At 42.2% G+C, this 12,703-nt stretch overlaps 1 protein-coding gene across 1 annotated transcript; it reads left to right on the forward strand.

Annotated features, from left to right (window-relative positions):
- Window positions 1-6,878: 6,878 nt before the first annotated feature.
- cbln1 (cerebellin 1 precursor) lies at window positions 6,879-11,240 on the forward strand. The gene is made up of 3 exons (XM_067997477.1): window positions 6,879-7,439; window positions 8,130-8,249; window positions 10,124-11,240. Exons 1-3 carry the CDS (start codon window positions 7,188-7,190, stop codon window positions 10,319-10,321), a joined length of 570 nt encoding a protein of 189 aa, XP_067853578.1. The 5' UTR covers window positions 6,879-7,187; the 3' UTR covers window positions 10,322-11,240.
- Window positions 11,241-12,703: the final 1,463 nt, after the last annotated feature.

The following is a 12,703-nucleotide window of genomic DNA, read 5'->3' on the forward strand; positions in this document are numbered from 1 at the left end:
AAGTGAAAATCTCTCTAACCCAAGTGTGCTTCAACAACTCTGGTTTTATAATTGCAAATGGTTCTAACTGCATTTGAACTTCTGCACTTAAAGAACAGAGTTCCAGGGAATTATACTTTTCCTGTCTGTGGAACTTTCCACAGAAAGTGAGGTATGAAGCTTTTCTGTGGATAATTGTTGAAAATAATGCATAAAATATTAAATTTATTTGTGACAGTGGGAACAAAATAGTAAATGTTGCATTTTTGTTTAAATATGTTGCTTTACAATATAATCATCTCTGCCTCATAAAAGCTAATGAAATTCACATAACCTCTTCTGTTCCAAAGAGAACAACCTCAACCTATCCAATCTTTCCTCATAGCGAAAATTCTCCAGTCCTGGCAACATCCTCGTAAATCTCCTCTGTACCCTCTCGAGTGCCATTACATCCTTCCTGTAATGTGGTGACCATATCTGTACACAGTACTCAAGCTTCCTTTCATCCTCTGAAATGGATGCAAATGGCATCAATTGTGCAAACATTTTAATCTTCAATTATATTGTAGTTTCTTCACATTACTATAAAATACTCATTAATGATATAATTCTAATATAATATATTTTTGGAGCATTTGACATGGCAATGATTGATTTACACAATTTATCTTGACAAGAAGAAAAGCCAAATTGGAAAATTGCTAATTAATTCTATTCTTTGTTGTAAATTGATTATTAAATTAATAGTTCTTAACTTATTTGTGGTGCATGCATAATTACATTATATGTGACATTTTAAGCATCAATTTCTTTATGCCATTGTGCCTCGCCTTGGCACAATGTGTCTTCTCTCTGCCCTCTCGGTTTATGAGCAATAGGAAACTTTATGATAGGAAAAACAATAATGATCAGATTCAGTGGATTATATATTCCAGCCACTCTCAATAACAAAAAGTTTACAGAAGGTAACTCATATGATTACCTATTAGACCAGGCCAAAATCGACATCACCAACACTTTTTTGCTTTTTAATAAGTGTTGCAGGGTTCACTGAGGTGTGTATTTGATACTTGATACTGGTTAAGTGTATGCATTTATTGTACTTGGATAATTTTACTTTTATTATTGTGCTGTAATTGACTCTAATACACGCTTTCCAAATCTACCTCGTGCCTATTTCTGATATACTGATTATTAAATAAGCAGTTTTTAATTTATTAGACATTTTAATTCTTTAACTGTATAAAACTAGTTCGGCCACAGCTTGAGTACTGCGTAAAGTTCTGGTCATCACATTACAGGAAGGATGCAATTGCACTGGAGAGGGTACAGAGGAGATTCACAAGGATGTTGCCGGGACTGGAGAATTTTAGCTATGAGGAAAGATTGGATAGGCTGGAGTTGTTCTCTTTGGAACAGAGGAGGCTGAGGGGTGATTTAATTGAGGTGTACAAAATTATGAGGGGCCTAGATCGAGTGGATAGGAAGGGCCTATTTCCCTCAGCAAAGAGGTCAATAACCAGGGGGCATAGATTTAAAATGATTGGTAGAAGGATTAGAGGGGAGCTGAGAAAAAAATCTTTTCACCCAGAGGGTAGTGGGGTCTGGAACTCACTGCCTGAAAGGTAGAGGCAGAAACTCTCAACTCATTTAAAAAGTACCAGGACATGCACCTGAAGTGTGCATGTCCTGGTACAAGGAGCGATTGAGTCGGTGGCTAAGGAACAGAATTTGTGGTGGGGACCAAAGATAATGGCTTCAGTCTTCCCAATATTTAATTGGAGGAAATATTTGCTATGTCGGACAAGCAGTGTGACAAATCAGACAGTGGAGGGGTTGAGGGAGGTAGTGGTGATGTAGAGCTGGGTGTCGTCAGCGTACATGTGGAACCTGACGTCGTGATTTCGGATGATGTCGCCGAGGGGCAGCATGTAGATGAGAAATAGGAGGAGGCCAGGGATAAATCCTTGGGGGACTCCAGAGATAACAGTGTGGGAGCGGGAAGAGAATCCATTGCTGGTGATTCTCTGGCTATGACTGGATAGATAAGAATGGAACAAGGTGAGCGCAGTCCCAGCTGGACTACGGAGGAGAGGCGTTGGAGGAGGATGGTGTGGTCAACTGTGTCAAAGGCTGCAGACAAGTCGAGAAAGATGAGGAGGGATAGTTTACCACAGTCACAATCACGTAGGATGTCATTTGTGACTTTAAGGGCCGTTTTAGCTCTGTGGCAGGAGCGGAAACCTGATTGGAGGGATTCAAACATGGAGTTGTGGGAAAGATGGGCACGGATTTGGGAGGCGACAACAATTTCAAGGACTTTGGAGAGGAAAGGGTGCTTGGAGATGGGGCAGTAGTTTGCAAAGCAGAGGGGTCAAGGGCGAGTTTTTTGAGGAGGAGGGTGATGTTGGCAGATTTGAAGGGGAGGGGGACAGTACCTGAGGAGAGGGAACCGTTAACAATATCAGCTAACATGGGGGCCAGGAAGGGAAGTTGAGTGGTCAGCAGTTTGATGGGAATAGGGTCGAGGCGGCAGGAGGTGGGACTCATGGTCATGATAAGCTCGGAAAGGGTACGAGGGGAGATAGGAGAGAAACTCGAGAAAGATGTGAGTTCAGGGCTAGGGCAGGGAGTACTGTAGTCGTAGTTTGGCTTGGTGGACGAGGGGAAGGGAGGGAAGTGACAGAGGCAGCTGAATGGATGCTCTCAATCTTAGTGACAAAGAAGTCCATGAGTTCCTTGCACTTATTGTTGGAGGTAAGGGTGGAGCGGGCAGGGGAGAGGGGTTTAGGAAAGCGGTTTGTAGTGAAGAGAAGCCGGGGATAATATTGAATTCCAGGAGTATTGGCAGAGGAGACCAGGACCCAATAGTGCTTTATGTGGTCCAGCCAGATCTGATGATGAAAAGCTAAACCAGTTGTCCGCCATAAACGTTCAAGTCTGCGTCCTTTGAACTTAAGGGAGCGAAGATAAAGGCTGTACGAGGGAGAATGACCAGGGTGAGAGAGAGTAATGGCTTTAATGGGGTCAAAGTCATCAAAGGCGGAGGTGAGGGTGTGATTGAGCAGATTGGTAGCTGCAGAAATGTTGTAGTGAATGGAGGGCCAAAGGCTAGACAGTTGGGAATTTGAAAGTGCTGTTGTAAGTGACTTGGGGGGAAGAGTTTTTTTCCAGGGCGAACACAGAAGGAAATGGGGTTGGGAGAGGGAAGAGGGATGTGGGTGGACAGGGATACAAGGATGTGATAAGAGATGGCCTTTTCCGTGATTGACATGATGGGAGTAGAGAGGTCACGTAAGATGGCAAGGTCGAGGGGGTGGCCGTGAATATGAGTAAGGGAGTTTATATGAATGGAGAGATTAAGGAAGGCTAGGAGAGCAGTGAACTTAGAGGAGAGAGAGCACGAGTTGAGATTAACCCGCATGAAAAGTGCAAAAATTCAATTTTCTATCTAAATTCCATTTCATGCGTTATTGCTAAGAAAGCAGCTACAATGTTGACTGTTCTGACAGTATGAATGCAAGTTCACAGTTTTTATTGGAGTAAAATGAGAAGCCAAAAGAATTTTGAAGTGTAAACTGTTTACATCCTGTTTGTGTCGTTCTAACAGATTAAAGTTGTCCTAAAGTAAAAACAGAAAATGCGGAGAAGCTCAGCAAGTCAGGCAACATCTGTGGAGGAAGAAACAGAGTTAATGTTTCAGGTCGAAGAACTTTCGTCAGAACTGGAAGATGTTAAGAGTTAAAGTTTTTGAGCAAGTACAGAGCCTGCGGAAGGGGGGCAGGGTGGGAGGGGGGGGGGGGAAAAACAAAAGAGAAGGTCTTTTATAAGGTGGAGGGCATGAATGATTAAACAACAAAAGGGATGATGGTGCAAGGCAAGGAAAGTGGTAATGGGACAGGTTAAGAAACAAAAGATTGATCAGTAGCAGTTGTAAATGGCAGCAGCAGAACCATTACCAGCACTAGCTGGCCGAAAAAATGGAAGCAGTGGTTATGATCTGAAATTATTAAAATCAATGAGTCCAGAAGGTTGTAAAGTGCCTAAATGAAAGGTGAGGTGCTGTTCCTCGAGCTTACGTTGAGCTTCATTGGAACAGTGTAAGAGGCCGAGGACTGAGAGGTCAGAGTAGGAATGGGAAGGGGAATTAAAATGGCAAGCGCCCGGCAGGTCAGGGTCATGCTTGCGGACAGAGCGGAGGTGCTCACCAAACGATCACCCAGTTTGCGTTTGGTCTCCCCAGTGTAGAGGAGACCGCATTGTGTGCAGCAGATACAGTATATTAAATTAAAAGAAGTACAAGTAAACCGCTGTTTCACCTGGAAGGAGTGTTTGGGGCCCTGGATGGTGGGAAGGAAGGAGGTGAAAGGGCAGGTGTTGCATCTCCTGTGCTCTCACGGGAAGGTGCCGTGGGGAGGAGAGTGTGTGTTGGGGGTGATGGAAGAGTGGACTAGGGTGTCGTGGAGGGAGCGGTCCCTTTGGAATGCTGAAAAGGAAAGGGAGGGGAAGATGTGTTTGGTGGTGGGATTGCGCCAGAGGTGGTGGAAATGGTGGGGGATGATACGTTGAATGTGGAGGCCAGTGGGGTGGAAGGTGAGGACAAGGGTGATGCTATCGTGGAGATGGACCATGTGAAGGTGAGGGAATATTGGAAATTGGAAACAAAGTTGATTACATTTTCCAGTTCGGGGCGACAGCAGGAAACAGCACCAATACAGTCATCAACGTACCGGAAAAAGAGGAGAGGGAGGGGACCTCAGTAGGACTGGAACAAAGGATGTTCCACGTATCCCACAAAAAGGCGGGCATAGTTGGAACCCATATGGGTTCCCATAGCGACATCGTTTATTTGGAGGAAGTGAATGGAGTCAAAGGAGACGTTGTTCAACGTAAGAACAAGTTCAGCCAGGCGGAGAAGGGTGGTAGTGGATGGGGATTGGTTGGGCCTCCGTTCAAGGAAGAAGCGGAGGGCCCGCAGGCCGTTCTTGTGGGGGATGGAGGTGTAGAGGGACAGGACGTCCATGGTGAAAAGGCTATCTTGATGACACTTCCTCCCACCCCACTTCCTGTAAGGATTCTATTCCCTTCTCCCAGTTTCTCCGTCTCCGTCGCATCTGTTCTGACGATACCACCTTCTGCACCAATGCTTCCGATATGTCTTCCTTTTTCCTCAACTGAGGATTCCCCTCTGCTGTAGTTCATAGGGCCCTCGACCGTGTCTGTCCTATTTCCCGCACTTCTGCCCTCACCCCCTCCCTTCCCTCCCAGAACCATGATAGGGTCCCCCTTGTCCTCACCTTCCATCCCACCAGCCTCCACATTCAATGTATCATCCTCAGCCATTTCCACCACCTCCAGCACGATCCCACCACCAAACACATCTTCCCCTCCCTTCCCCTTTCAACATGCCAAAGGGACTGCTCCCTCCGCGACACCCTAGCCAACTCTTCCATCAACCCCAGCACCAGCTCCCCTCACCACGGCACCTTCCCGTGTGAACACAGGAGATGCAACACATGCCCCTTCACCTCCTCCCTTCCCACTATCCAGGGCCCCAAACACTCCTTCCAGTTGAAACAGTGGTTTACCTGCACTTCTTTCAATTCAGTATACTGTATCCGCTGCACACAATGCGGTCTCCTTTACATTGGGGAGACCAAACGCAGACAGGATGATCGCTTTGTTGAACACCTCCGCTCTGTACGCAAGCGTGACCCTGACCGGCCGGTCACTTGCCATTTTAATTCCCCTTCCCACTCCTACTCTGACCTCTCTGTCCTCAGCCTCTTACACTGTTCCAATGAAGCTCAACGTAAGCTCGAGGAACAGCACCTTATCTTTCGTTCAGGCATTTTACAACCTTCCGGACTCAACACTGATTTCAATAACTTCAGATCATAATCACTGCTTTCATTTCTTCAGTCAGCTAGTGCTGGTAATGGTTCTGCTGCTGCCATTTACAGCTACTCCTGATCAATCTTTTGTTTCTTAACCTGTCTCATTACCACTTTCCTTGCCTTGCACCATCATGATGTGGAGATGCCGGTGATGGACTGGGGTTGACAAATGTAAAGAATCTTACAACACCAGGTTATAGTCCAACAATTTTATTTGAAAATCATAAGCTTTCGGAGGCTTTCTCCTGTTTGAGTCCAAATTGTTGGTGTTGTAAGATTCTTTACATTTGCACCATCATCCCTTTTATCACTCGTGCTCTCCACCCTATCAGAGACCTTCCCTTTTGTTCTTTCCTCCCACCCCTTTCCCCGGCTCCGTACTTGCTCAAAAACTTCAACTCTTTCAACATCTGACGAAAGGTCTTGGACTTGAAACGTTAACTCTTTCTTTCTCCACAGCTTGCTGAGCTTCTCCAGCATTTTCTATTTTTATTTCAGATTTCCAGCATTTGTAGTATTTTGCTTTTGCTAAAGTTGTCCTAGTCGGACAGTGATGCCGTATTCATACATGTTAAACCTGTCAACGATGGGAAAGAAAGTCAAACATGAAAACATTTCACACTTTTACCTACAAGGAGATTTAAATTCGAACAATACAAAAATGCAAAGCAACGGTCCCTTTGTTATAGTGTTGCAGGTTTGCCTCCTTCATATAAAAAGTGTGAGAACAGATACTGTTGCGCGCAGAGTGAAATTAAGCCGTGCGGGTGTACCTACTGGTGGAAAAAAAACCTTTGCAAAGGGAAGGGGGGAAGCTTGAGTTGTGGTTGTAAACACTCATTGACGAGAACAGACGCTCCACTCAGTGAATGTATAAAACGGAACTGCCGGCTTCCACCTATATAACCTAGCCGGCAGTCACGTGGGTGTGCGAGTGCGGTGCTGATTGGTGGAGGGCGCGTTGATTGACAGGAGGGCGCGGGTGGCGGGGCTCCGTTTTGTTGCCACTGATCTCTGTGCTATCAATAATTTACACAGGGACTAGGCGCAGCGCTATGTATTCATTTGTGCGTCTTGTCAGGGCCCCTTCTTACACTTCAGGGGTCATTTAATTCTTGCTATAAACTAAGAAAGCGAGTGAGAGACACAAGCACAACGCGGGAAGGTGGTGAGCTCTCTCTTTTTTTCAAAACAAAAAGAAAGGGATTTTTTAAAAAAAAACTCCCGAGGAGAAAGAGAGAAAACTGGATTCGATCAGGAGATAAGGAGCAAGCAGCACATTGACATTGTGGAACTCGACGGTCGCTCGTCATGTTAGAGTTGCTGTTCGGTATGATTTGGTTTGCGGGACTCGTGTGCGGTCAGAATGAGACGGAGCCCATAGTTCTGGAGGGGAAGTGCCTGGTGGTTTGTGACTCGAATCCCACCTCGGATCCTACGGGGACTGCGCTCGGGATTTCTGTGCGATCTGGCAGCGCCAAGGTGGCTTTCTCAGTCATCAGGAGCACCAACCACGAGCCCTCAGAGATGAGCAACAGGACCATGATCATATATTTTGACAATGTAGGTGGTGAGTGGGACGGAAGCTGCTTTTTAAGAGGACCGCTAACCAACTTTTGATCATTTTATTTATGAAAAAAAAATAGCATGCTTAATAATGTCTAATACGAGCTGTGATACCCCAAAGTCGGTTACTAATTTAGGTGCTTGTGCGCATCCGGTTTGAGGGAGGATCAGCTTCATCTACACCAGGTGGAATATAGCGCCCTGGTCAGAGAAATAAAGTGGGGGCTGAGAAGTCAGAGTTGGAGAAAAGTTACGGAACAAATTTTCAATGAAAATACACGTTAAAACCCAAGGGGCAGTGGGAAGGAAAACGGGAAAGAAATGACTAGTCTGAAAAAGAAGATAGTTTAAGAAACGGTGAAGCAAAGAAGGCGAAATAGTGGAAGATGAAGCGGGATGGGGGAAGATGCACTGGATACGTGTAGTTGCAGAGGGGAAAATGGGAATGCAACGAATTTTAAAGAAGTAGAAATTGCGACTAAAACGTCTTTGTAGATAAAAATTGAACATGTGGAATTAACTAATCGATGTAAATGAGGACCGAAGTTGCCGTTGATTATGATTCTCACAACTCACAAACTAGTAATATGCTCCATTTTCCCCATGTTCCCGTTGGTCTTGCGATCTGTTTTCAGACGGCCGGCTAAATCGTCTCAGTTTGCTGACATTGGTTATGTTTGATTTCAGATACTAGTGAATGTTGGCTCTAATTTTGATTCGGAGAGAAGTACCTTTATAGCACCAAGGAAAGGAATTTACAGTTTTAACTTTCATGTGGTAAAAGTATATAACCGGCAAACGATCCAGGTTAGTAGATATTCAGGCACCGTTTGTAATGAAGGTGTTGCTTGTAACGTTATCTCTTCGCAATTCCAGTCTGTTGCTCTGAAGAACACGGTGCATTAAAATTATCCAGCGGTTTTTTCCATATATCATGAATAGGTCCCTTAGGCGCCCAGTTCCTTTCTGTAACTGAAGTAACAACCAAACTAAACAAAGTGAGCGAAAATAACAGAAGGCTTATGATCCCCATAGAAGGTGTGGGGAATCTCCAGCTGTCTTTGTAGAAATTGTAGCATTCAATGTTTTTCGAACATTGTGGCCCTGGTGATGGACCGGTTTTACATTGCTTGTAAAAGACCCAACAAAATGCTCATAAGTGAAAGGTTAATTAAAGGCCGTATACAATTTACAGCGATATAAACGACGGCGTATGCTCAGAGTATGCCGGAGTGATTATTTATTAATTTATTGGTGGTGGTGGTGGTGGGGGGGGGGGGAAGTTCTCAATTCTGAGGGACTAGAAAACAAATATTAATTAACATATCTAATGTCTATGTTTCTGGGGGGGAGGGAATGTTATCCTCAGCAGCTCCAGCCAGGGCTCCGCCTCCTATTCACCTTTACTATTCCTTATTTCTTCACTGATTTGCAGCATTTCGCTGCATGATATTGGCAACACAAACACTGACACTACCACAGTTAAACACAAATGTCGATGCTATAAAAGTTAAAGGGTTAATAAGAAAATTGCCCTGTACAAATTCCACTGGGTCCAAATTTTACTTGATATCTAATTATTGGAATTGAATTGTAAAGTAATTTAGCTTTCTGGTACACGGTTCCATCGCCCACTACAGGATAATGTTAGTTCAATATCGGATATAGAATCACATCTTTACATGGAGTACAACTCAGGACTGAAGTGGGTGAAGTATTGGAAGAAAACAATGTTTTCTTTTTCATTCAAAAACAATGCACAAATAGCTAAACGATGTATGTAAAAATGTTTGTTATTTTATGGATAAACTAAGCTGAACCTACTTTTGAATTAATACCATGATGTGCAATTGACACTAGTTTTCAAGTAAATAGGTATCGAACACCCCAGGATAATATTACATAAGGGTGAATGTGTGCATTATATCTGATTAATATAACCTTTATATGTTTTTAAGTTGTAGAGAAATGTATTTATTCGCTCAATGTTGAGGTCTATTTTTTTCATTATTAGTTTGCCTTAAAATGTGGAGTTCCGCTAATGAATTGTAACTAACGACACTCGTCACTGTTGACTGAATGCGCTGCATTTGAAAAATTTGGGTAAAATAAAACATGGAAACCAGTCCATGACTTCCATTTATCTCAACGTTCCTATCAAGCAGATACTGTGAAACCTAGGAGGATTTCATTGGAGCCTGAACAAGTCCCCCTTTAAAAGAATATTGTAATTGAAATGCACCGCTGGCTATTTTATTCATATAGCAAGTTTATTATGAGGAATGATAAAAAGAAAACTTGCCAATTCAGGAAAACTGAAATAAAAGCAGAAAATTATGGAAGTATACAGGTGGTCTATCAATATCTCCAAGAAGTTAAGGTTCAGATCTGAGGAAGGGTCACATCTGAATAGTTAAGATATTCTTCTCTTTCAGATATGGAGTTCCTGCATTTTCTGTTTTTATTTGATTTCCAGCACTGGCCTTTTCATATTGTTGTCATTATTGGCAATAAACTTGTTACATGAGTAAAATATCTAGCATGCCTTAAGAATGAGATTTTTTTATTAGTAATTTTCGGATAACCTTTGCATTAGCTTCACTTTAAAAATCAGTTTACTAATACTGTAATCAATATAAATGCGGATGACAGCAAATGATGTATTATTTTGTCCTCTGTAGGTGAGTCTGATGCTGAATGGCTGGCCATTGATCTCGGCCTTTGCAGGAGATCAGGATGTGACAAGAGAGGCTGCCAGCAATGGAGTGTTGACTCAGATGGAAAAAGGAGACCGAGCCTACCTTAAACTGGAACGAGGGAACCTAATGGGAGGGTGGAAATACTCAACTTTCTCCGGATTCTTGGTGTTTCCGCTCTAAGTGAAAACAACGTTGCTTTCCTGAACCCTATACTGTCACAAGAGGGTTGATAACTTTTTGTTTCCCCAACAGCGCAAGTGCGTCCCAGAGCTGGACAGAAAACTTATATTAAAGGGACAGTATCCCATTTGGTAGCCTGCATTTATAGACATTAATTAAGTGTAACTCCAACCTTGAAAATCATTCACGGCATATCACACAGATTTAGTATAAGAACTTAGAAATAGACAGACCGCCATCTTTTTATGGGCCTTTGAAAAATTACACTGCAGCATAAATGTTAAATTGTCTGGGTTATTTTTAAACAGAAGACTAATTATGTTTTAAAAAAACACTACTCTGTAGATTTTAATTTTGAATGGTTTAGAAATACGATCTAGATAGGCTGCCAAATCGGGAATACTGCCCAAAAGGTTTGTCAGGGACAGTTCTGTTAGGACTGGTTGCCAAAGCGATACTGTCTCTTTAAAAATGTAAGAAAGCAGAGAACATGCTTATCTATGCCTGTATATGTCTGCTATGCGGAATCTTAGAGATGGTTGCAGCCCCAAATGCAGCATATATTATGTTTATTTATTTGCCTTTGTATTTCTATACCCTATAGATACAGTATTGTCAATTCCGTGACAGAAGGTTAACAGCCTATATAACCAAGCATAGACCTAAAAAAAACGGAATTATGGTAATTTTGACCTAGCCAGACGAGGACGGTTAGTTGTATTTCAGTATTTCAGTGTATTCTGGGTTTATTCTGTGGAGGCCGCTAAGCGTTCTGATGCATATCTATCGTTTTTGTTCCAGTATAATGTGGCCATATTGAACGGCAGAAATATTATGAAAAGTTTATCACTGTAATATATGTGTGAATATTTATAAAATTGAATTTTGCTTTATTTCAATAAATTTTAAATGTAACTTTTATTTTTGTTAACCAGAAATCATGGTTGGAGATGCATATTTTGTTATTATAACTGTGAGTTCACACAGAAAATAGGCACAAAAGGGGTATGGTTAACCCTACAGGTTATTTTTAAAATATCAGGTCAACAGTTAGCCATTGGAAAAATACGTTTACAATAACAGTTTGACGGACGGAGCAAGGCAGATATTTGCTAAGTGAAATTGGTCTTACAAACGCTTTAGTTGATGTTTCGTGGCAAAGTTGCATCAATGTCGATATTTGTGCTCCAGTATTCAGTAATTTATATGCTTATGATATGGCTGCATAATCGGTGACAAACACAGCTCGTCTCAGTGTATTGATTGGACTATCTCAAAGCAATAAGATTTTTTTTTAGAAAAAGTGACCGGCTGTTCTGGTGAATACAAACGTTAATGTTTAAATTTCATCGAATCTCGTGGAATGTGTGGCTTAAGCTAGCTTTAATTTGATTTAAGTCCAAGTGGTCCCGGAACACTTGAATCGTGAGATGTTTGAGGACTCCGCAGGCCACTGTACTCACTCGCGTCAGGTCACTTGTGTTTCATTCACTGCCAGGACTCTTATATTTATCAACTTGATTCAAGAGCACAAAGCCTTGGACAAGTGACAGTTTTCCAGCACTCAGTAGTGTAGATATGTGAAACTGCTTCCTGGGAGATTATTTAATTCCATTTTGATTTCATGTAAAAGAGCAGAAATTTAAGCGTGTGATTTAATTCAGCAATAATTTACATTTGTTTATTTTCTGAAATGTTAAGCGGGATGTTCATTTTTAAGTTGCCATTTTATTTGTTCAGCTGGCCTGAGATCATCAGCACAGGTTCTAAATTACTGTTCTGCAAAAAATATTCCAGAATATATATATAATAGAACAATCTTGCACAATGCAAAATGGCCACAGGGTGTATTTACTTTATTCACAAGCATTCTAGACGTAAAATCTCAGTCACGTTTTAATACTCGAGGAAAACAATCAGAGAGGACTAGGAGCACCGGCCTTGACTGCGGTTAATCTAAATAACTCTGTACTCACTTCTGCAGCGAACAGCTTAATTAGCTCCTGTGGGGAAAATTAATACTTACATAATAAGCAAAGATGCTCTATTTGCAGCTGTATTAGTAGAAAATGGCCCGATCTCTGCCTAATCACCCCTTTTATATAATAAGCAAAGTTGATTTATTTTAGATTAACAGGATATGCTTTGATGAATTACCTTTACAAGACATTATTCAAGCACCAATATTCCGTTGTGTTTATATTTTTGGATGACCTTTCCCCTTTCCTCAAGTTTTTTTTGTCGGCTGTGCAAACCAACTAGTGTAGTATAGCAAGCAGACCGGATTGTGTTATCTCTACCTTGCACATTCCCGCTGTACTAAGCGTACCAATTTTACAAGATCTTCCTCAGGTGTTTAAGGGGGCCAGTGCATTTTCGCTG

Source organism: Heptranchias perlo, chromosome 16 (genome assembly GCF_035084215.1).
Source record: "Heptranchias perlo isolate sHepPer1 chromosome 16, sHepPer1.hap1, whole genome shotgun sequence".
NCBI classification, from domain to species: Eukaryota; Metazoa; Chordata; class Chondrichthyes; order Hexanchiformes; family Hexanchidae; genus Heptranchias; species Heptranchias perlo.